At 45.4% G+C, this 23,376-nt stretch overlaps 1 protein-coding gene across 12 annotated transcripts in view; it reads right to left on the bottom strand.

Annotated features, from left to right (window-relative positions):
- Positions 1-23,376, bottom strand: part of AGBL1 (AGBL carboxypeptidase 1) — a 371,201-nt gene that overhangs the window by 277,767 nt on the left and 70,058 nt on the right. For all 12 annotated transcript variants that reach the window (XM_053272300.1, XM_053272296.1, XM_053272297.1 and 9 more), the window contains 9 exons: positions 22,501-22,568; positions 20,569-20,685; positions 19,874-20,469; positions 19,521-19,604; positions 18,447-18,533; positions 16,487-16,635; positions 14,112-14,199; positions 4,708-4,858; positions 816-969 (listed from right to left, as the gene is read on the bottom strand). In XM_053272300.1, the coding sequence (XP_053128275.1) occupies positions 816-969; positions 4,708-4,858; positions 14,112-14,199; positions 16,487-16,635; positions 18,447-18,533; positions 19,521-19,604; positions 19,874-20,469; positions 20,569-20,685; positions 22,501-22,568 (1,494 nt within the window). The remainder of the gene's footprint in view (positions 1-815; positions 970-4,707; positions 4,859-14,111; positions 14,200-16,486; positions 16,636-18,446; positions 18,534-19,520; positions 19,605-19,873; positions 20,470-20,568; positions 20,686-22,500; positions 22,569-23,376) is intronic.

The raw sequence follows: 23,376 nt of genomic DNA, 5'->3' as shown, positions 1-23,376 counted from the left end.
TGGCCCCCTGCCTGGGAAATATTTTCCTTGAGAGACTAGCTGATTTCAGTCTCTTCTCTTTGCAGTGCCAATGAAGATTTTTCTGTTTGTCCAGGCCTTTTTAGGCACCATCTTGTTATAACTGTTCTCTTGTTCTATGATCCTGAGTCTGTTTTAATTTATTTTCACAAAACATTGTTTGTTTAAACTGTTTGTAAGCTATCCTGGGATGTTTTTAGCCTGAAGAGTGAAGCAGAAGTGTAACAGACAGGAAAAAGATATCTGGAGGTCTAGAAACTTACACACACACATACACACACGAACACAGAGAAAAAATGCCCCAGGTTCAGTCCCTGGCAGCATCTCCAGGTAGGGCTAGGAAAGATTCTTTGGAGAAACTTTGGAGAGCCGCTGCCAGTCAGTGCAGATAATACTGAGCTAGACGGGCCAATGGCCTCACTCGACAGAAGGCAGCTTCCTGTATCCAAGGCATCACGAGTGATTTCTTAGATCAACAAAGGACACCCTTAAAGTATTGTCCCTTTTATGCACCCTTTTAAAACCCTTTTATGCACCCTGAATAATCACTTCCTCAGTCCATGTGACTTTGGGCAGAGATGGCTCCATTAAGTCAAATGAAATTGACTAGAGCTCTTTGCTAACATTCAAGAAACACTCATTCAGGAATGGTCCTTGGGTAGGTCCATGAGGGAAGGGGGAGAGATTCTTGAGCTATTCTGGCCCAGGGCCATTTTCTCATTCACATCAAGCCTCCCAGGTGGGGTGGGCTGAGAACCTAAACCAACACATGAGCTTTGAAGGCACCAGTGACTTACGGAACTGCTCCAGGTCATCGCTGCTTTCTGACTCAGGCATGGCTGTGATGGTGAGCAGAGGGCAGGCGTTCCCCCCCAAGGTATGGCATAGGGTCTGCCTCCTGAAGAAGACTTTCTTGGTGTTCATGTTTTGTTCCAGGATGTCAAGATGAGACTGAGGGGTGGGGCGGGGGGGGGGAACAGAAGAAGAGCCCTGCCAGATTAGACTGAAGAAGATCCCTGTTGTCCAAGCGCTCCCAATCTTGGGTTGCCAGATGTTGTTGGACTACAACTCCCATAATCCCCAGCCACAATTGCCAAAGGCATAGGAACAGAGGAAGTTGCCTTATACCAAGTCAGACCCTTGGTCCATCTAGCTCAGCACTGCCTACACTCACTGACTGGCAGCGGCTCTCCCTCAGCCCTACCTGGAGATGATGCCAGGGATTGAACCTGGGACCTTTTGCACACAAACAGATGCTCTACCACCAAGAATCTGGTCCCACTCCCGAAGGGGAATATCTTATAGCACTCACATTTAGTCTCCCAACCAAATGCAAACCAAGGTGAGCCCTGCTTAGCAAAGGGGAGTTTCCTCCCCAAAATTCATGGAGAAGGAGAGGTCTATCAGTGGCTGTTAGCCATGATGACTACGTGGAACCTCTAGGTTCAGAGGCATTGTACTTCTGAACACCAGCTAGTGAAAGCAAAACACATGGGGAGGCTATTGCCTTCATTCCCTACTTGTGGGATTCTCAGAAGGATGCAACTGGCTGCTGTGGAATGCTGGAGTAGAGGAGGGGATAGGTTCCCAACCTTGGTTCTCCAGATGTTTCTGGACTACCCCTTGAACCTAGGAATTATTGCATGCCGAGCATGTACTGTGTCTTCCAACTGTGGCTCCATCTCATTAAGAACCAGAGAGGAGAGCTGGTCTTGTGGTAGTGAGCATGAATTGTTCCCTTTGCTAAGCAAGGTCTGCCTTGGTTTGCATTTGGATGGGAGACTAAGTGTGAGTGCTGCAAGATATTTCTCTTAGGGGAAGGGGCCATCACCCAGTGGAAGAGCATCTGCCTGCTTGAATGCAGAAGGTCCCAGGTTCCCTCCATGGCATCCCAGGAGAGACTCCTGCCTGAAACCTTGGAGACTCACTGCCTGTCAGTGTAGGCAATACTAAGCTAGGTGGACCAATAGTCTGACTCGCTATAAGGCAGCTTCCCATATTCGTATGCTCTAATTTGTCTGCACTCTTTTTAAATCAGTCCGGGGCAGTGCCAGCTTATAGGCTATCACCTTTATCTCCCTGTCCCATAGCTCACTGGTCCTGCCAGCACCAGTCATGGAAGCAGAAAGCAAGCTTAGTCACACGCACACACAAAAGCGATACACATAGCTCCCGAAGCTGGGCCCCATCCTTGTTTTGGACTGTCCCGCTTGTCCCACACAGTTCTTGACTGTGTGAACTGCCTGAGTATAAAGCAGTTTCATATGTTTTGTCAGGTACCAGAATTTTTGAAATCAGGAACTGGCAAGCCAGGGCTCCACCGTGCTTCTGGCACAAGCATGCACCATGAAGCTATTAATAACTATTTTTATTTCTCATCCTGAAATAAATACAATTATTCATTACTCAAAGCAATGGTGGTATTGACTTCTGCCTCTTTGCGCGGGCTCCTCTCAGTGTGCAAAGATACGCTGTAAATATGCCTGCAGTTATTAAATGTACATTAGATTATAATCAGTGTTTCCAAGTCACTGTTTCCATATGGGATTTTATCATCTTTTCAAATGCATTGTACAGGTAACTGAGCCCTTGGGTTGCTAAATCAATTTGAATTCATTACTGGTTGGAAGGGAGGTGGGGTGGAGAAGCTCCACATTTTGAATGGACATATGCTGGAAAATAAAACCTAATGATGCACGGTCATGAGCTGAATTTTGTTCACCATCCAGGCTGCAAAAATGGAATTGTTTTCCCATGGCAAGAAGTTGGGCACCCCCAGCAGAAAGTTCTGAGTTATTTTCGCTGACCTGGTCAAAGTCATCACTGAAGAATTGTCCAGAGCAATCACAATTTTGCCAGTGTTGGAAAATGAATGCCTCTTCATACTTTAGCACACACAGGAGATACACCTTAAATTCATTTTAAATGTAGTGTTTTCTGGGGCTGAGCTGTAACTACTACTCACCATTTGCCAGGAACATTTTCAACAAAATTGAAAAACACCTTCCTTTTTGGGATTATTTTTTCCATCAGTGTTGGCAAAAATGTTCACCGGCTTGTTTACTCTCTTTCCTTCTCTCTCTCTCAAAGGATTTCCTTTGCCCTAAAGTGATGCCATCACATAACCAGTTCTGATTGGCTGTCTTGAATGGTGGTATCCCGTGCACTGGCCTGGTTCACACAATCGTTCAAACCTAAGTTTAACACGTCATCCCAGCCTCTGTGCTGTGCGCTTCTTGGCGCAGAACTATTTGTCTGAGAGCACAGTCTGCACTCTCAGCAATGTGTGTGCGAGCATTTGAGGGGAAGGCAAGATTTGTGCAGCCTTGCCCCTGCCCACCCACTTCACCACACACCCAGTCATGTGAATAGACCCATTCATTCCTCAGTCTGGAATCACACAATCAAACTAATGATAGCAATCCACATTAAACCTAGATTTAAATGACTGTATGAACCAGACCACTGAGTGATCTTGATAAGCCAGTGACCAGTTCGGTGAACATTAAGATCATAAGAACAGCCCTGCTGGATGAGGCCCAAAGCCCATCCAATCCAGCATCCTGCGCCAAAGGGGGTGCAGCTGCCTCTGCTTCCTGGCAGCAGTCAGGATCTTCCTCTCTCCCCTGTGCTGCCTGCAGGCTGGCCATTCGTCAAGGTTTGCAAATAAACCAGAAGGGGACAGTGCCCTCACTCTCAATTGACTTTGTCTACAATATCATCACATAGCCTGCTCTGATTTGCTACATAATATGATGATACCATATTGTTCACTACATGATCCCTCATTGACTGAGATCACTATTGTGGAAAAATAACAGAAAATATGTGAAAATATTTTCAGTAAGTGAATATTTGCACTTATTTTTAAGTGAACACGTGAGTATTTGCACTTAGGTTTCCCCCACTGACCCATAAGATATTTCTCTCTACCTGCACCCTGTCTGATCTATGGTGGTAATAAAGTTTATCTCTCTCTACCTGCACCCAAAACAGGAACTAGAGAGTATTTAATGCTGACCATTTGTTTTCAATTGAGTGTTTGCCTTCAGGCAGAGAAGCCAGAAACAGCTTCCTCTTGGGTCTGTCATAAAAATTGCTTCCTTTGAGTCCCTTTTTCCAAGTTTCCAAAATTTCTACACTGACTTCTAAACTAAAATTTGATAAGAAATTTAAACCAATAGTTTGTTTCAAACTGGGGAGAATCTAGGAGATGAGGTCTGAAGACAGGGGCATCATAAGAGGTGGTTCATGGGGCATAGGCCCCCAGTGAATTGCTCAGAGCTCCAAATCTCACCAGCCACCCCTCTCCTCCATGGTCTCTTCCAAAAAGGAAATGCTGCAATGGAAGCACCTGCATGAGCAGGGGAGAGAGATCCTAGCCTCTTCTAGCTCTCTGTTGCTTCCATCTTCATAGGTGCTGTATTGTCATATTAGAGGCTTTAAAAGTATGTAATTATTCTGTGGGGGTACAATTGATTTTAATTATCAAAAGGAGGATGGTGCACCCTTGCCCTAGATCTTTTAAATACTTAGCAATGCCCCGTCTGAAGATTTAAGGTCCCCCCGTGCCTACTCCCGCCCTCAGGCAATAATCAAGCATTAATTCAATTTGTCATGTCCTGCTTAAAACCACTTAGAACCCAAACTTCCCAAATGCCTCAACCCTGTCAAGAAAATCAGATTTACCATCATGGCAGAATAGGTGTAGGGGTAGTGGTAGGCTAGGTAGCAGACATCTTCCTTATGAGGGAACACAATGCTGAAGGAAAGTGTGTAGCAGTATTTTCCATGAGTGTCTCCTGCTGCCGCTGCCGTTGTCCAACGTCGGTAATGGTTCCTGGGTAGAAGAGGAAGTGGGAGAAACAAAGGAACCTTTTTTTAGGGTGCCCTCATTCAAATCAAAGTGAGCAAGCATTGATGTCTAATCTTTTCCATTCAGAATGCAATGAATGTCCCACATTCAAAGCAATCATGCGGGATTCAAAGTTGAGTTTTTGAAAGCGCCTCAGAACGGCTACCTCCTGACTCCGGCAGTGTGAAGACAGTTGCATAACAGGAAACTCATTTCACATTTTGGTCCTTGAGGAGGCAAGGCTCAAAACCCTGCTCTTGGACAGATTCCAAATTAAAGTGGGGTAAAGCAGGATATTTGAACATTTGTTCTGATTGCATTTCTGTGTGGTTGACTAAATGCAAAGGCAAACCAGATTACTGTACTTTAAAAAGAATGGGAGTTCCATAAGCTGCACTTGTCAAAATTCAATCCTTTCCACAATTATTAAGGGTACTGGAGCCCTGTTCTCCTTTGCATTTGGCCATCCTACTTTTTAGACTTTATAACAACCAGATATATGGATGCTCCTGAAGAGTAATCACAACACTAGTGGGGGGGAACTGTCCCACCTAAAAATAAAAAAAAAACCCTCATCTCCACAACCTCCTTGCTTTGAAAATTCAGAAGTCACTATTACATGAAAAACCTGTGGCCAGCCTTCACTAACCCTTATACCGAAGGTCTGGTCTTGCAGTAGCAGGCATGGTCTTTGCAAAGTAGCAGGCATGGTCTTTGTCCCCTTTGCAAAGCAGGGGGGCTGTTCATGACCAGCATTTTGAAGGTAGGAGGCAGAAAACACAGGAATACAGGTCTGTGTAGAGCCACAGGACTCTCACCAACCATCTCCTGCAAATGTGAGGAGCCTGACTCATGTACCCAGGTCTTAACCAAGGTAGGGAAAGACTCCTGCCTAAAACTTTGGAGGGTTGCTTCTAGTCATGGTAGACAATAATGAGCTAGATGGACCAATGGTCTGGTTTGACATAAGGCAGCACTTTATATGCCTATAAGAAATAAAAGCATTCTGGGCGGGGGGGGGGAGAGTGTTCTGCATGGGAGCAGTACAGAAGTGTGATACAGAAATCCAAAAGGTTTAATTCTTTTCTCACATTTTCCTTCCACGTGTTCTCCTTCCAGCACATGGAGAGGTGCAGAATCATGTCCTATGCTTGTACAGCGTAGGCTGGCTGAATTGCTATGTACTTACTGCATACTGATTGGCCTTGTAAACACTCCCTAGGTTATTATAGTTAATAGGATTTGTGTAGGTCCATTTTTAAAATGTTTCACCATAAATTCTGTCTCTGTCTTGTCACGGCTTTTGCCTATGGACAATATATGTACAGAGGACCAGTTGTATGCACAACTTGGAACATACAACTGGTTGTGCACCAAACACACACACACGTAGTCATAAGCCATGTAACCCAGAATTCTACTTCCTCATTCCACCACTTCATTTTACACAATTAGAGCATGAACAAAGTAACAGATTAAGTGGATACAATTCTGATCCTTACCACTTCAGACTGCAGGTGAGGGATTCATTTTCTTTAAGGTTCTCCCCTTCTGAAAAAAATGTAATATACTAAACTAGCACATCAAGGGGAGGGCTATTTCACCATGATGTAATAGTTTACTATATGCAGTAAAAAGTGGCTTTAAAAATGTAGGGGAGTACTGATAAATCTGTCCTTCCCCTCCTCCAGGAGCAGATCAAGGAGAAAGATGTTTCACTCTGATAAATTACTTTACCACACATAGGGAGAGATGGCTTTCAAAATGGAGACATGATTGTGTGGGAGACAGGAGCTGGGTAGGACAGATTTTCCTCCTAGCTTGGTCAAATGTTGGGTACAACACTGCCCTACCTAGCTCCTGTCTCCCACACACTCAAGTCTCCTTCCTCCTACCTAGTTGTTTGCTCCCACAACTGAAAATCACAAGTGTGCACAGCTCCCAAACCTAGGTGGGGCCTCTTGTCTTATCCACATTCACTCATTCGGTAGCTTAAGCCTGGTCATTTTATTTCCCCTCATTTGTATATAATACAACCATTAAACCCATGTTTTCCACCTGTGTCCCTGCACGCTCTTTTGCAATGTATTATTATTATTTTTTTTTTAAGCCAGCTTCACAGCAGATGGAGAAAGATTCCCCCTCAGTTGAGATGAAGAGTCAATTCACGCATCTCAGAGAGACTGTATCTCAGCAAATTACTCCCACAAGTACATTTCAGTCAATAATTTTCTCCACCTAACACCAATTATGCTGCTGCTGAACCATCCTGTTCTTAAGGGCCATACGACACCCCCCTCCTTTTGTGACGAATGTTATCCACGTTGCATTAAAATGCAAATACGAGAGGAGACCGAAATAAAACGCAGTTTCAGCTGCTGAAATTTAGACAATCTGTTTATTTCCCTGACATTGTTTATATATTTATATATGCTTTCCGAGGTTCTAAAGCCACAAGATAATTACCCTCATCAAATCCTGTGGAATCATCATCTCTACTTTTGTGAGTGACACCAAAGAACAATTGGTTTCTTTATGGGAAAGGAAAAGATGGACATTTGGGCCACCAGAAAGAGGCCTCGAGGGGTCACAATGCCTCTTAATCTGGAAATCATGTCCCCAGTCCCAGTAACTTGGGCACTGACCTTGCTGATGCAGAATGTCACTTTGCACAAGATCAGAGGCACATGCTCAACATATCTATCAGGGTTACATAATTAGATTTGAGATCATTGCCACATCAGCCCTAGTCCATCTGAATCATGTCAAGTAGGACATATCAAATGACAGCACCCTAGTTTTTTCTATAACTTTCTCTCTCATTAGGGCTGTTCATACAACCGCTTAGGACAAGGGTACTGTCCAGCTTTGGGAGCTGTGCAAGCTCCCAGTTTTTGATTGTGTAGGAGCAAACAACTAGGTAGGAGGAGCAGGGAATGACTGAGTTATCAAGTATGAGAGAAGAGCTGGATAGGACAGCTTTTCTGCCTACCTTGTTAAAATGCTGGGTATGAAAGCTGAGTAGAATAGCACTGTTCTACACTGTTTTCTCTCCTACCTTGATTCCATATAACCACTTCTCCCTACTCCTACCTGGTTGTTTGCTCCCACACAACCAAAAATTGGGAGCACATACAGCTCCCAAACCGGTGTAGGACATTTGTCCTACCCAGTTTTCAGTTGTGTGAATCACCTGTGTGTTGCCTCACTTAGACATGAATCTCCAATTCAGACCAATCCTATGCTTGGAAAGAAGTCCCACTGAGTTCAGGGGAACTTCCATCCCTAAAATCGATATTATTTAAATACAAGTTTCTTTGCAAAACCAAAGAGAGAGTGGGGAAGAGTAGTTAGAAAGAGCATATTAATCCTAATAGCAATTCTATCTGCACACACTCTCTTTGCTGTGCTTTTGAGCCGCTCTATAATAGTTACGCCCTAAAGCTAGCAATTCTTCCTTCAGACATCCTGCGCTGCTTCTGACACAGCTGGCACTGCCAGTTAATTAATAATCATCATAATTATTGTTGTTGCTATCATCATCACTTACTGTGTACATTGTTTTTCATGTTCAAAGTGCTTTACAAATGTTATTGAATTACTTCACACAACTCCCTTCAGCTGAATGAGCCAGACCAAAAGGCAAGAGACTGTCGCTATCATTATCCAGATTTTCACAGAGTAGGAATTAAAAGGCAAGGGACGAGCTGCAATTCCTGGCACTGTGAGCATCATGGATTTCTTGTAAAGGCAGCTATGGGGATGAGGGGCACAGTTTGGATCGGGGCCGCAGTCCAGGGGGATCCAAAGCTGCTACTAGCTGCAAAAGAGGACGTGTTTGGAATGGTGCATGTAAGTTTTCCTGTCCAATTGGAGGGGGCGATTTAAACTGGAGAACTGGTGCAAGGGGCTATAACTCCCCAACCCAACACACAATGGCCATGGTCAAACCAAGAGGCAGGGGTGGCTCTAGAACAACTAGTTTGTTATTAACAGAGAAAGGCAGGATAGGACTCATTAGAATAAAATCAATTAAAAAGCTCCAATGTAACATGGATTTTATCCCTAAGATAAATTCAGAAAGTGGGAAAACTGGATTGGATTCAGCAGCAGAGGTTCAAATCTCAAAGGCTCACTTCTTACATTACCTCTGCAGCATTGGAGCTGCTATACTGAGGCAGAAGGTCCCAGGTTCAAGTAGGGCTGGGAAAGACCCCTGGGAGATCCTAGCAAGTCACTGAGGCTCTACACACGATCCGTGTGTAGAACCAAACAGGGTTCTGCAGGGAGAGCGGGTCAAGCCTTGTCTCCCCACAGACAATCAGGGAGCTAGCCCTGGGTGGCCAGATCGGCTACCCAGATGATGCTCAGTCATGGAGCCAGTTGGGGCTGTGGGGGTTGGGGGCCACCCGGCCCCCAGAAGTCCCAGAATGCCCCACACAAGTGCATGGGGCATTCGGGGGAGACCCCCAACGCTGGGAGGCTTGTTTTAGAGTCCCCTTAAGGGACTTTTTAAGTATAAACAATGCTTAGCTTGACAGATAGGTGTTCTGACTCAGTAGCAGGTAGCTTCATATTTTCATAATTTTCCAAGCCAGGGGGAACGAATAGGCACCAGATTCTCTATTTCAATGACATATTTTTTAAAGAAATCACACTATACTGCCCTGGAAAGAAGGAATCTAGAGAGAAGCTGGTTGTTTTTGGTTCTGCACTATGAACACAAGACCCCCCCACACACACACCCGCCTGCAGGAACTGTGTTTGTACTTTCTCTTCCTGTCTTTCTCCCCCATGTGTCACAAAGGGCACCAAACAGCCGGCAGGCAAAATAAAATAAAATAAAATAAGACCACGTTTGTAGTGATCTGGGCAGAATTTCAACAGCTGACCTAGAAACAAGAAGTTCAGCATCCAATTACTGAGCCCTTGAGCCATCCGCAGCAGCTCAGGTAGGATAGACAATGAACTGGAAATGAACTGTGGAACACCACGCATGCCTATGTCGCCGGACACCGCTCGCCCTCACTGCTATTGTTCCCTAAATAATCAGCTGCAAAAGGAGCTTTATTGCTCCATCTGTAATAAATGTAAACAGTTGCCAAGACAGCCAGCAGTGAATTAGATCAGTTTGCAGAGGCTGCCACTTTTTAAAAAAAACACGAGTGTATTACTGTCACTTTGTGAGAAGGTAATAAAATGGAGAAACAATAGCATCCGCAGGTCCCCTTTTGACAGAAGTATTTCTAATCATTGCCATAACATTAAAATCTAAGAGGGAAGCGAGACGGTGGCAGTGGTGAAGCTGTGGGTAGTCACTTGCTTCTTCAGGAGAGAGCCACGCTGAGAAACATAAGAACAGCCTTGCTGGATCAGGCCCAGGCCTATCAAGTCTAGCATCCTGTTTTCCACAGTGGCCCACCAGATGACTCAGGCAAGAGATGAGGGCATGCCCTCTTTCCTAGTGACTAGGTAGTAGCTGATAGACCTGTCCTCCATGACCTGACTAGTAGCCACTGATAGACCTCTCCTCCATGGATTTATCTAAGCCCTTCTCAGCAGCAGCTGGTGCAGGTTCCGCCAGGGGGAGCAGCGGAGAGAGGCACCTTTAGCTGTAAATTAATAAGTGCTTACCTCTCCTCCCTCCTCACCTGAAAGCTGTTCAGAGCAGCGGCGCAGTGCCCACCACCCACTGCAGAGGAGGATTGGTTCTGCCACTCAGCTGGCCTCCGCACATGCAAGGAGGTCATTTTCTGGCCACACAAATGGCCCATGCCCACTGAGTGGAGAAGCCGATCCTACGCCACAGCGGGTGCTAGGTGATGCCCCGCTGCTGGGAAGAGCTTTCAGGTGCAGCAGTACAGGAGGTAAGCACCTATTAATTTACAATTAAAGGTGCCTCTGGCCACCCCCCTCCCCCCGGCAATGCCCGCACCAGGTGGGTGGGAGGGAGGGCGGGGGGGGCGGCAGTAGCTTTTCTTTGCCCCTAATCCACTCACGGGGGGGGGGCGGCGGAGGCGGCTGGGGCGGTTGGTTTCCAGCACCCCAATTATACTATAGAATACGGGCGCTGGAGGGGGCAAAGAGGCGGGAGGGGTAAGCAAGCCCTCCCGCCCTTAAAGGAAGACCCCCCACCCAGACCCGGACCGGCCAAGTCCAAACAGGTCTGGAAGTTCAGAGGCCTTTAGAATGGCCTCCAGACCGGTTCAGACACACCCCTACCCCACTGCTCGTCTGCGGGGAGAGAGGGCTTAGCTGGTTCTCCCTGCTGAGCTTCCCAAACAGGGTCTCACTGATCGTGAGACCTGGCTCACTGTCTCAGTAATTCTTCCCTCAGCTCTGTAAGGTATGCAAATAGGCCAGGCTGAAAGATAGTAGAGCACAAGAAGGTAAGAACGGCCCTGCTGGATCAAGCCCAAGGCCCATCTAGTCCAGCATCCTGTTTCCCATAGTGGCCCAACAGATGCTTTGGGAAGCCCACAGGCAAGAGATGAAGACATGCCCTCTCTCCTGCTGTTACTCCACGCAACTGGTATTCAGAGTGGATATGTGAAGAACTGGGGAGAAATCCAGAAGTTTTGGGGAAAACATGTTGATATATTTTTACTGCTTCTTGGTTTTTTTCCCACAACTTCCAGGTTGGTTTGTTTTTAAAAGCAAGAAAAGAGAAAAAAGCAACCATTTCCACCGAATGTTTCCATTTCCACCCAGGCCTTCATATCTCTAATTTAGAGACCAGCTTCTAAGCCTAGAGGTGGCCCATAGTCATCAAGACTAGTAGCCATTGATAGGCCTGCACTATAAAGAGCATTATAGTGCAGGGTGCAATAGCACAATACTGAGGTTCCCCAGTTTTTAGCACAAGTGCACCTTCTTCTTATGCTAACGCAACTTTGTTCATTATGCAAGGGCTTCATTAAATTAACCAAAGAAATGTTAAGACATGTGAACCTGGAAAAGAACGGCAGATTACAGGAGAAAGATAGGCATCTGGGCAACAGTGATCTTAGACAAATTTATGGATGGATAGATGCAGAGATGAGGAAGATACCTTTTCAAACCACATTAATCCAGCACGCTAGATATCCAGGATGGAAGAAAAAATAATAATAAGCCAGTTCTATCCTATCATCTGCAACCTATCCCTCTCCAGATTATGATTAAGAACTTAATTGCACTTTCACAGTTTAATCGCACCAGTCAGCTGCTATTTAATCACCGCACAATAACGGCCTTGTTAATGACATTAGGGGCCATTACGACTGTAATCAGCCTATAAGCCTTCCATCTCTTACATCTGCTTGCGCCCGAGTCTGCCAGCGCTCAGCAATCCGTTCATGCTGGGAGAAGCCGGAGGTAAAAGAGCCATGCACGGAAAAGAGGGGCTGTGGAGTTGGCCAGGTTGCTAACTGGTTTAAAAGGATGAGAAGGCCCACTGCAGGGCAGCAGGTACCCTGCTTGCAGACCCCTTGCCAACAAGTGCCTGAGGGAGATGTACTCTGAACTTGAACTCACTGAGAGTAAAAGATAATGAAACCCTACATTGGAGTGGGCCATTATGCAGTTACTTCTGGTGTGCTAAAGTCAATGAAGCTATTCTCACAACCAGGGGAAGTCGGGCTAAGGGAGCCTAGCCTGATTTCCCCTGGTCATCTGCTGCCACGGGACCCACACAGCTCCTGGCGGCAAACCTCAAAAACTACCCCTCCCCTTAAACGAGGTAAGCAGAGAGAGCGCTCCGCAACCCTGTTTTGCTGATCATGTGCTGCCATGGCGCAGCTCCACACTGTGGCAACACATGAGGAGACCCCCATCAGGGAGCTGAAATGAGCCTCCCGGCCCCGGGAGTCTCTCCAGAACGGAACTTCCTGGGGCTGGCTGGCCCCCGATCTCTGCCACCCCTGCCAGCTCTGTGACGGAGCCGTCAGTCATGTGGGCGGCCAATCCAGCCACCCAGGGACATCTCCCTGCCCACGTATGGTGAGAGCAGGCTAAGCCCACTCTCCCTGTACTACCCCAAACGGCGCTTCACACAAATCATGTGAAGTGCCTCAATGACTGCAGATTCTCTGGTGAGAGCATGCCACTTGGTTTCAGATCCAGATGTCTTCAGAGTGGAATTCTAAAGAGCATTTCAGGATTGCTTCCTGGGAGAAACTGAAATTAGAAGAGGAATTCCAGGGTTCCTCCCAAGGAGAAACACTGGAGTATATTTCAGATGCTTTTTCCACATCCCTGCATCAAATCAGGGAGGGGGCACAGGGGAATAAACAGGAGACAAACCCCCTGCTGATTTTCAGGGGAAAGCTCAGAGTGGGGGCAAAACTCACTGTCACCACCTGGTAACTGCCATTTCATCCTGAAAGCTCCCAGAACATAGCACTAGCCTGACAAAAAATATGCCATTTTCCCCAGAAGCCCCCATCAGAGCAATGCTTTATCATTAGCCCTGATCCAAATAACTTTTTTTTAAAAAAGGAAAGAAAGAAAATTGCATTGGGAGGTTCAGTCATGGGTCTCCAATGCAATGTTTACTTTGGCCCAGAGAGAGAGAGAAATTTAGAGCAATTTCTAAAAGTGCAAAGAACATATATGCTATGTGGTACAGGAATGAAAAGGATGTTAACAGAGAATGGGTTAAAAAGAAAATGCAGATTTAACACTGAAGCAAAAAAACATTTTTTCCTTCGTTAATGTAGTAATGCAGCTCTTTTGAGGAAACAAAATACCAAAGGTGCCCTCTAAGTGGTTTGCACTGTGCACCCTTCCTCCACACCCTTCCACAGGAAACTATCACTCCCAGAGAGTTCTTTGCTGCAACCCATGGCTGAAAATATGTAGCTATACCCTGCCTTCCAGGTTGACCTGCCATGTGGAGTTGTCATGAAATGTTACACAATGATGCACTTTGTCATTAGAGATGGCACCGAAATTTTGAAATTCCTAACGAATGCCAGGGTTTCCCAAAGCGAAACAACTGAGAATGTTCAGGGGGAGGAAAATGAGTTTCTTTAAGACAAGTGAAATTTAACAGGGGGCTTCGGCACATCCCTATAAAGTGCAAAAAATAAGACGGACAACTGATTTCCCCCATGGCTTTTAGAACCCTGTCATTCGCAAGTGTGTCATGGCGTAGGTGATGGCAGCAGCTACAAGTTAACGGGGTAACTATGATTAGTGCAGGAGAGGAAGGAAAGCCCAAACAACACTCTGGAAGGGGTGGAGGGAGTACACTTACTTGTAATAACAGATATCATAGCCCACCCGAATCCAGTGAGGTCTGCCCTGGAGAGCTTCCTTCACTGAATACATGACCGGCTGCATGCCTACACAAAACAAAGGCAGTTCAAAAAGGTGACATGACTTCTTCTGAGATGAGACAGGAATGCAATATAATATACTTTGTAGGTGAAGACAGACAGAACATTTTCAGTGTAGTGGGGCTATTCCGGAAGCACTCTGGCTGTATCCACTGCAATAACTATCCCTCTCCAGGATGGAGTTCTGAGGAAAATGGTTTTGCAAGTTTGGAACAGAAGATGGCTGCAACGAGCACCGACTGACTGACCTCCAGTGATGTCACCAAGAAACCTCCTTCCAATTCCTGGAGTACATTTGCACTTTCATGATTAATAAGGTGAGAAATCAAGGGATAAACACATGGGCATTCGTGTATTTAGAAAGCGGGGAGGAGCAGACACAACCCAGTCAAAGCACTGAGGGAAGGGCAAGGCTGATGACTGAGCCAGGATGAGATTAGCTGGAATCCACATCTCTCCTTTCAGCCCAAGGATGTGTGTTGTGAGCTGGAAACAAAGAAGAAGAACAAAAACAGCTGCAAGCTCGCAACATAATCACCAGCAGGGCAGCTGCTAGGATTGGTGCTACCTTTTATTGATGTTCTCAATGTGCTTCGATAAAATCTTTGTCAAGGGGATAGCTGAGAACTTTATTAGCCGACTCAGGATAACCACGTTATAGGGACTACACTGGGGAATGAATGGAGGCCATAATCTGCCCCCTCTCCAAACTTGCCATTTTTTCACCACTACTACCTTGTTTCAACATGACAGCATGCCTCCCAGTGTCTGGCAACTGGTGACTGCTGATTTTCAGAGGAAGTCCCAGAACAGCATAGGGCAGGCGCAGATATCATGAAGAACTGTTTGTTTTTATCCACACAACATCACTTGATGTTGCAGCCATCCAAAAGTAAATGCATATGAAAGGGTGTGTGTGTGTGTGTGTGTGTGTGTGTGTGTGTGTGTGTGTGTGTGTGTTTTCACACTCCACAACAACAAAACATGGCTGGTTTCCCTTGGCTCCATTATTTTTCCACATTCACATCAGTATTTGAGGGATTCTGGTATGCAGTGATGAACCACAGCTGCCTTCCGTCCTCAATCCCCCAATACGTCCAAGGACTGCACTACTAACAACTGGGACTGACTTTCCAAACTTCACAATTATTAGAAGTGTCTGAAGTGGTGAATCTGATAGGCATAGCAAAGGAGGAAGCATTGCAGCTCCTCCTTTACTATTAGATGGACTGGCTCATGTTTATAGCCTCAAAAGATATCATTCACAAGCATTCTACAAAGCTAGAGAACAAGAAGGGAACTCTGTGACACAAGTGCAAAGACAGCTATGATCAACCACTCTGGTTCTGGTACATACTTGAAGTGCTTTCCTATTGATCAACTTTATCCAACTGAAAGACCTGCTATCCCAACAGTGGAATTACAAAAGATCTTTTAAAAAAAACCTGTGGCACACATGCAGTCATTGAATGTATTGGAGTTCCAGAACTTATTGGCATGGATCAATTTGACTTCAAGGATTTGAATGGAAAGGACCAAATAGGGAATTGGATCACTTTATGCAGTGATGGGTATCTGACTAGGGAAGATCCCACCATCCAATCTTGTATCTCATTACACAGGAACAAAGGAAGATGCCTTATACCAAGTCAGACCATTGGTGCCTATACAGACAGGCAGGAGCTTCTCCAAAGTTACAGGCAGGAGTCCCTCTCAGCCCTATCTTGGAGATGCCAGGGAGGGAACATGTAACCTTCTACATGCAAGCACGCAGGTGATCTTCCCACAGAAGCCCCATCCCCTAAGGGGAATACATTACAGTGCTAACATGTAGGCTCCCATTCAAATGCAAACCAGAGTGAACTCTGCTTAGCAAAGGGGACAATTCATGCTTGCTACCACAAGACCAGACACTAGTGTGGAACTGGTGGAGCTTGGGGGAAATTATCAGCAGCTTAGTACTCTTCTTTAGGAAGAGCAGCAAGGAAGAAGGAATCGAGCACTCAGGCCTTTGATTCATGCCTTTACATTTATGTAGCTCAGACACTTAGAGTTAAACCAGCTGACTTCCCTAAAATCAGAAGCCTAAACATGTGCATGGACTGAGATCTCCCCACTGTCATTCCCCCAAGGGCTTCTGGAAACTGTAGATTGGCAAGGGTGCTGAGAATTCTCTACCAATTGATTGATTCCCCTAATAGAACTAGATTTCCCAAGGTTCCTGGGAGGTGGTAATCATTGTTAAAACAATTTAAGATTATGGCATAGATATGCTTCCTATGTAAACTCTTACCAAAATTGAACTGACTGTTGGGCTTTTCACAGTTGATGAGATTGAAGCGATAGGGGGTAGCTGTCTTCATGGCACTGACCTCAAAGTAGAACCATTGATGGTGTTGGGAGCTGTTGATATCGGAGTTGAGGATCAAGTCATACTCAAACCTGGACCGCAAGCCACAGCAACAGAGAGACTAGAATTAGGGGTGTGCAAAAATAATCCCCATAAAAATACAGTTGTCTCTGATTAATATGCATTAATGCGTAATATTTGTGTAATAACCCCTGCTAACTTGGCAAAGAGGCACCTTTTAACATGGTGATTCTCTTATATTTAGCAGGGGGGAGAGCAGCTGGCCCTGTCCACCCCCAGCACAGTACCTCCAGTGACTGTTGCAGGCGTCTATCTTGTGTTTCTTTTTAGATTGTGAGCCCTTTGGGGACAGAGATCCATCTTATTTATGTATTATTTCTCTGTGTAAACCGCCCTAAGCCATTTTTGGAAGGGCAGTATAGAAATAGAATACATAAATAAATAAAAACAATATCTTATTATCCAAAAGGGGGGGAATTGTGTGGTTTATTTTCCCCACTTTTCTGATAACAGGTGCACATCAGCCTGCTTGTTAAATGAGAAAGAGGAAAAATAGGGGAACACGGGTAACAAGAACAAGGAATGTGAACAAAACCCATGAGGAATGGGCAAGGTGAAAAATGCAGAGACAGCCTAGTCAATTACAGCCTAGTATAAACCGCCCTGAGCCATTTTTGGAAGGGCGATATAGAAATCTAATGAATGAATGAATGAATGAATGAATGAATGAATAACTTATGAGGCTATTCTCACGTGCAGTGGAAACCAAGCTAAGGGAGCCCAGCCTACACGTGAGAACCACCAGGAGCCGAGTGGCTCCTGGCAGAAGAACAGCAGCAAACCCTCTTGGGTGGCCCGCCACTTAACTTGGGTTTCAGGTGCGAGAGCACCTGAAAAGAGGGTTAGTTGATCGTGTGTCACCACAGTGTAGCTCTATGCCGCAGCAACTCATGAGTAGCCCCCCGACGGAGAGGCTACAATAAGCCTTCTGGCGTCTGAAGGCTCCCCAGAATGTCCCGCACACTCATGCAGGGCATTCTGGGACTTCTGGTGGCCGGGAACCCCCAAACCCCATTGTCTCAACTGGCTTCATGACGGAGCCAATAATCATCTGGGCGGCCAATCGGGCTATCCAGGGAGGGCTCCCTGCTCATCTGTGGGAGAGCAGGTCAAACCTGCTCTCCCTGCAAACCCCATTCAGGCTCTACATACAAATCCTGTGTAGAGCCTTTATATTTCCCAGTGTTCTCTTGGGAGAAAGAATAGGCAGGTTCTTATGGCTCACATGAGGTCAGCCAATCAGGAAATAGGAGATTTGTGACTTGTGCATATTCCCGATTTCCACTTGTAAAAACCTGTAAACTGTTGGAGATGTTGAGTTGGCACAGCCAGATCCTGGCATTTAACCGGGATCAGTAATCTAGTTTTAGATCTAGGGTTGCTGATCCCAGTAAAATACCAGGTTGTTGCAGTATAATCCTGACATCACTGAAAACTTCTAGGATTTTACGACTGGAGGAGTATGCACACCTTGCAAATCTCCCGTTTCCTGGTCATGAGAACCTGCTAATGACGCTTTAAAAAAATTAAATTGTGGGATGGAAATGCCTCCTATGTACGTATACAGGAGTTATAGTTTGCACCAAATGAGTCTGTCAGGAGCTCATTAAGAAAGGCAGAGCAAAAGGAGGAGGAGGAGGAGGTGGTGGTGGTCAAAGCTTAGTAAAGGAGTAACAAAGACTGGGCATAGGTTCTGCACCAAGATATGTAAATTGTGCAACAACTTGCATATATGGTCTGCAGCCTTTCACTTTTCCACAGAGCTGTAGCAGGCCCACCTTGAATATCACCCACCCTTCTTGCTGGGGTCTTCATTACTTACTCCCGCATTTGGATAGCTTTGCGGAGGTTCCCAGATTCAAATCTGGAGAAGAACTTCAGGCAGTCTGGGGCATCAGAGCTTAAAGAGCTGAAACAAGAAGGAACAAGATTCCTGCAAGGCTCTGTAGTACGGAGAAGAAGCAGTTACTCCTGTGTGACCCATTAGTTAAATAAGCAGAAGGCATTTGGAAGCAGCCAGAATGCAGGCAGCTGACAAAGGCAGAGAATCCTATGTTCAAGCCCAAGCCAATTTAGCTAAATTAAAAAAATCAAGATGCAGAGCAGAGCGAAGTCCTCCATAAGGCCTATGTAGAGCCACTACCAGTCAGAATAGACTGGTTACAGTGAACCAGTCGAAGCAAATAGCCTGCTTCAGTCAATATTCAGAAAGATGCAATGCAGGGCTGGCTGGACCAGCGGCGCAATATACAAATGGAATGGAGGACATTCACTGATGGTATTCATGGACCCAAAAATGTGTTTGGCTTGAATTTTAATCGAATTCAAACCAAACCACATCCCTCCAAACCAGTTTGGTCAATCTAGCCAGCCACTCCAGTCTGTTCAATCAAACCAGTCCAGCAGTTCGGGTGGCAATACTTGTAAAGGGGAATCAGGCAAGGATACCCCTTTACATGGAAAAGGGTGGGGAAACGGCAAGAACATTTGTTGAAGGTTCTTACCCACTCACTGCCACTCACCAGTCCCCAGTACACCCAAATTGCTGGCCAGATCACTCTGTAAACTGGCTGCCCGCACAGCGGTGGAGCAGTTCCAGCCTCTGCGGATGTGCGAAGGCCATTTGTGTGGTCTCTCTGCATGTGCAGAGGCCAGAATCACACCACCGCCGCATGGGCAGCACTGTTCCCTCAAAGGTGTGCGTATGTGCACACACTCACAAATTTTCTGATGTCCACTCAGTTAATTTAGATCCCACTCAGGTTGAATTAGGAAGGCCCCACTCTGAACGCATATGCAGAAACAGTGCCTTGATACTGCTGCCCAGAACAAAACTCATTCCGCACAGAGATGAAAAACTGGGTGGCCAGTTTAAAGAGCCAAGAAAGATACCTACCTTAGGCAATCTAAATCAAAGACAACTCGATCTATGATATCCCCTGGCTGGATGAGACGACGGACATCTTCAAATATTTTGGCCCTAAGACAAGAAAAATAAGAACTGGACTGAATGATGAATATACACACAGAAGGAAAGCTCTCAGGAGAACCTATGCAGCAGAATGAGGCAGTAATAAACACCAAGGTGGTCGAATGGACTGTACTACTTTGGGCAGCAGGTGGGAGCTATCACTTCTGAGTGTCCCCCCACTTTAGAACAAAAAACACTCTCCATTAAGAGAGCTAGCACAGCAAGCAGTGAACTAGACTAGAACTGGACTTGAAGATAGACAAGCCAAAAAGACTTACTTCTGGATTCCACATCTTCTCTGCTGTATAGACTGGCTATAAGGAGGAGGTCGGTGACCCCAGAAATCTGGGAAGGCCAACACTCTGTAGTCTGGAATTGAATTGGTGCAGCCAGCCCTTGCCATGTAGAAACGGGGGTTATGGAAAGGAAAGTTCCCCGGGTGTCTTTCCAGAAGCTTTCTCACAATCTCTGAAGCCTCCACTGTCTTCCGGCAACTAGGGTGGCAGGAGTTCATATATCTAGCATGGAGGGTTCTTCTGTTGCATGATCTCTCTTTGGGAAGAGGGTGCAGAGTGGGTAGATGTCCCTGGTCTGGGCCTTCCCCTTCACTAAAGGAATCCACCAAAAGCTCCGATTCCTCATGAGCAACTTTTCCAGGCTCCCGAGATGATTGCTCTGCTTTCAAACATGTCCGTGCTGGATCCCTGAAAACGCTTCTTGGCTGCTTTCTCATGTTTGCATTTTGGTACCCCTCTCTGCAGTTTGGCTGGTGCTTTGGGGAAACAGCCATTGGAATGACGTGAAGACAGGAACATGTCAGTGTCCCAGGGACATCCTCAGAACTCTTCTTATTTCCAGACTCGGGTTCCGACTCCTTTATGCAATATGAAAGAGACATAAACTGACACAGCTTCTTTCATTAAAAGTACCCTCTTTGGATTCATAGAGAATTCAAGACCCCTGATTGTCTCACCAGAAGGTTACAGAGAAGCTCTGGGCACATGGCCTCATACTGTGCAAGTTCTGATTCTGGTCTGTCAAGTTCTGGCTGTGTCGTGAGTTTATCAACATCCGTCTCTAAGTCATCATCCTTCCAAAATAAGAGCCAGAAAGGAAGTTGTGTCACAAACTATCTCTTAGGTCAGGGATTGCCAGCCTTCCTTAAAAAGTGTGCCCCCTTCTGTAGCAAACCTTTGGCTCAGGTGCACCACAGAGATTTTTAGAGTGTATGTGTGTGTGTGCATATATACAAGTAAACTTGTCCCATTGATTTCTGTAAGACTGCTTATGAGCAACCTAATCTGGATTATAGACAGTGACTGGAGTAGCCCATCTCATGACTGTAATATATAAATGGGTGCAACATATTTACAGAAACACACTTTTAAGTATGTTTAACATAACTAACATCCATACTAAATTACTCATAACTTGCCCTATTAATTTCGGTGGGAGTACTCACTGCTAATATTCTGAATCTGAAGCATGTAGTCAGCCTATAGGAGCAGAGGAAGAGGGTCTTCATCCTCCTCCATCCTCTGCTGCAGTGAACGCATCACTGAGGATGCGTTGGCTTCAAGCTGGCAATCCTCAGATGGGGAACGAATAGCACAGCTGGAGTGTGGGGAAGCAGGAAGACTCGGAGTACCCTTAGGATCTCTTCAAGTAGCCCTAGGGATATTAGTGCTCCCTGTTGGGAACCCCTATCTTAAGTCATTGCCATCCACAATTGGTTCAAGACTGCTCCATAGTAATATTCCATATTCCACAACCACAATAAAAAAGGACCAATTTCTCAGATGCCTTTTAAGAGGGAGGAACAACATACATGCATACACTTCCCTATTTATTATTATTATTATTATTTTCTGTCCCAAAGAGGCTCATAATCTAAAAAACACACACATGGAAGATAAGAGCAACAGCCACTAGAAGATACTGTCCTGGGATGCATAAGAACTACAGGAGCCTTTTCTTAGTTCAATTTAGGAATGTCAGGAATTGAACCTGAGACCTTCTGCATACAAAGTATGTGCTCTACCACTGAGCTATGACCCCTCTCTTCATTGCTTAGAGGCACTGATGTTACTCCAAAAATCGTTTTCTGATATCTGTCTGAGTTTAGTGTCATACAGCAATTCAGCTTGTGCTGAAGGAACAAGTTACTTGGCATGAGTAACTTGCCAGGGACAGCAGGAGAACCAATATTGGCCCCTTGTGTCAGCTGATCTTTTCAGAGCTGGTAGCTGAAATACCATACCTGACCACGTGCAGTGGTAGTTCTGAAGAGTATCAGACAACAGGCCAACCGTTCCCTCCTCCAGCAAGCTATTACAGTAGCACAGAGAACGTCATTTAGGGCCCACTGTTACTAGAATCATAGCTTTGAGACCTCTGCTCTCTTATAATAAGGAGTGCCCTATTTATTCAACTGCTTTGTATTCAGAAGATCCTAGGTTCAATCCCTTATATTCCCAAGCAGAGTTGGGAAAAGACCCTGTCATCCTTATTCATTTCAGTGTCCCTTGCAGTGGCTGCTGCATTTGTCTCCCTTGTGTATCTTTTTGAAGTTTTAGCCCCTTTGGGACAGGGGATGATGATGATGATGATGATAACAATTTTACATCTTTCCATGCTTCTGCTAATCCTCACTTCATTCTTTGTTCAAAAACATTACTTGGGCTTGCAATTGTCTTCAAAGTGGGAATAAGAACAATCCTCTATGAAAATGGCTCATGAGTATGAATGTGTGATCTGCCCTAATCAGAGGAAAGAGTCAAGCATCCGTGGCTAGCAGATGACAAACTGCACCTGCTGAAATTCCCTCTTCTACAGTGAGGAATTTGCATCAGGGCAGTCTACACATGGCAATTTGGCTGGGGAAAGTGCCCAAAACAATACTTACTTCCTCCTTATTCTCCATGTCCTCATTTTCTTTCTCTATTTCCTCCTCGCAATCTTCTTCAAAATAATCTGCAGAGCATTAGAGAGACCAAGCAATTGACAAAACTGAGTGTGTCTTAACCTGGCTCAGCGATATCCATCCTAGGGAGGCTTCACTTGTTGAATTTCAACATGTTGGGCAACTGTTCTTCAACATGTTATGCACATGATGGGCCCTGCCAGGAAGGGGCTCCTTGAAACCTCACTTTACTTTCTAGCATTAGAAACTGGTTCTGCAAATCCAACACTAGAAAAGTTATTAAGGCTATACTCTTTATGCATGCTTAATTAGGATTCAAACCCAATGAAACCAGCAGGATTGATTTATGAGCGGACATACATAGACTTGGGCAACATAATTTAAATATGTGATTGAAACAGGCCTCCATCCCTAAGCAAGCACAAACAGAGATAGTTAAGAGATCAGCACTCTATCCTAATTGGATTAATAAGTCATTAACCCACCTGGAATATGTTAAAACAGATGTGGGTTGTTTTTAAAGCTAAGAGGTTTAAATAAGTGTCTGTAAAACCTATATTCCTAAAAAATAAGCTTGGTACTTGACTTGAAACAAAGCAGGAGTGGGGGACCAATGTGAATTGAGCTCATAAGCTGTAGAAGGTGCACTAGGGAGGAGTAACTCAGCTCCTCTTATTCCAACCAAACAGCTCTTTGTCTACACTGAAGCTATTTCTCTCAAGCAATGGTGCAATGGGAATGTTATTGTCTTGACTCCAGGGAGGAGGTAACCTTTTCTTGAAGCAAATGGGTAAAGAGTTTTCTCTATTGGGTGCTGATTGCTAAACTTCTAAGAGACACTTCTTTAAAAGAGTCTTC

The sequence above is a fragment of the Hemicordylus capensis genome, chromosome 10 (assembly GCF_027244095.1).
Source record: "Hemicordylus capensis ecotype Gifberg chromosome 10, rHemCap1.1.pri, whole genome shotgun sequence".
Lineage (NCBI taxonomy): Eukaryota > Metazoa > Chordata > Lepidosauria > Squamata > Cordylidae > Hemicordylus > Hemicordylus capensis.
The sequence above is the reverse complement of the archived record's forward strand: the minus strand, read 5'-3'. Positions and strand labels throughout refer to the sequence as shown.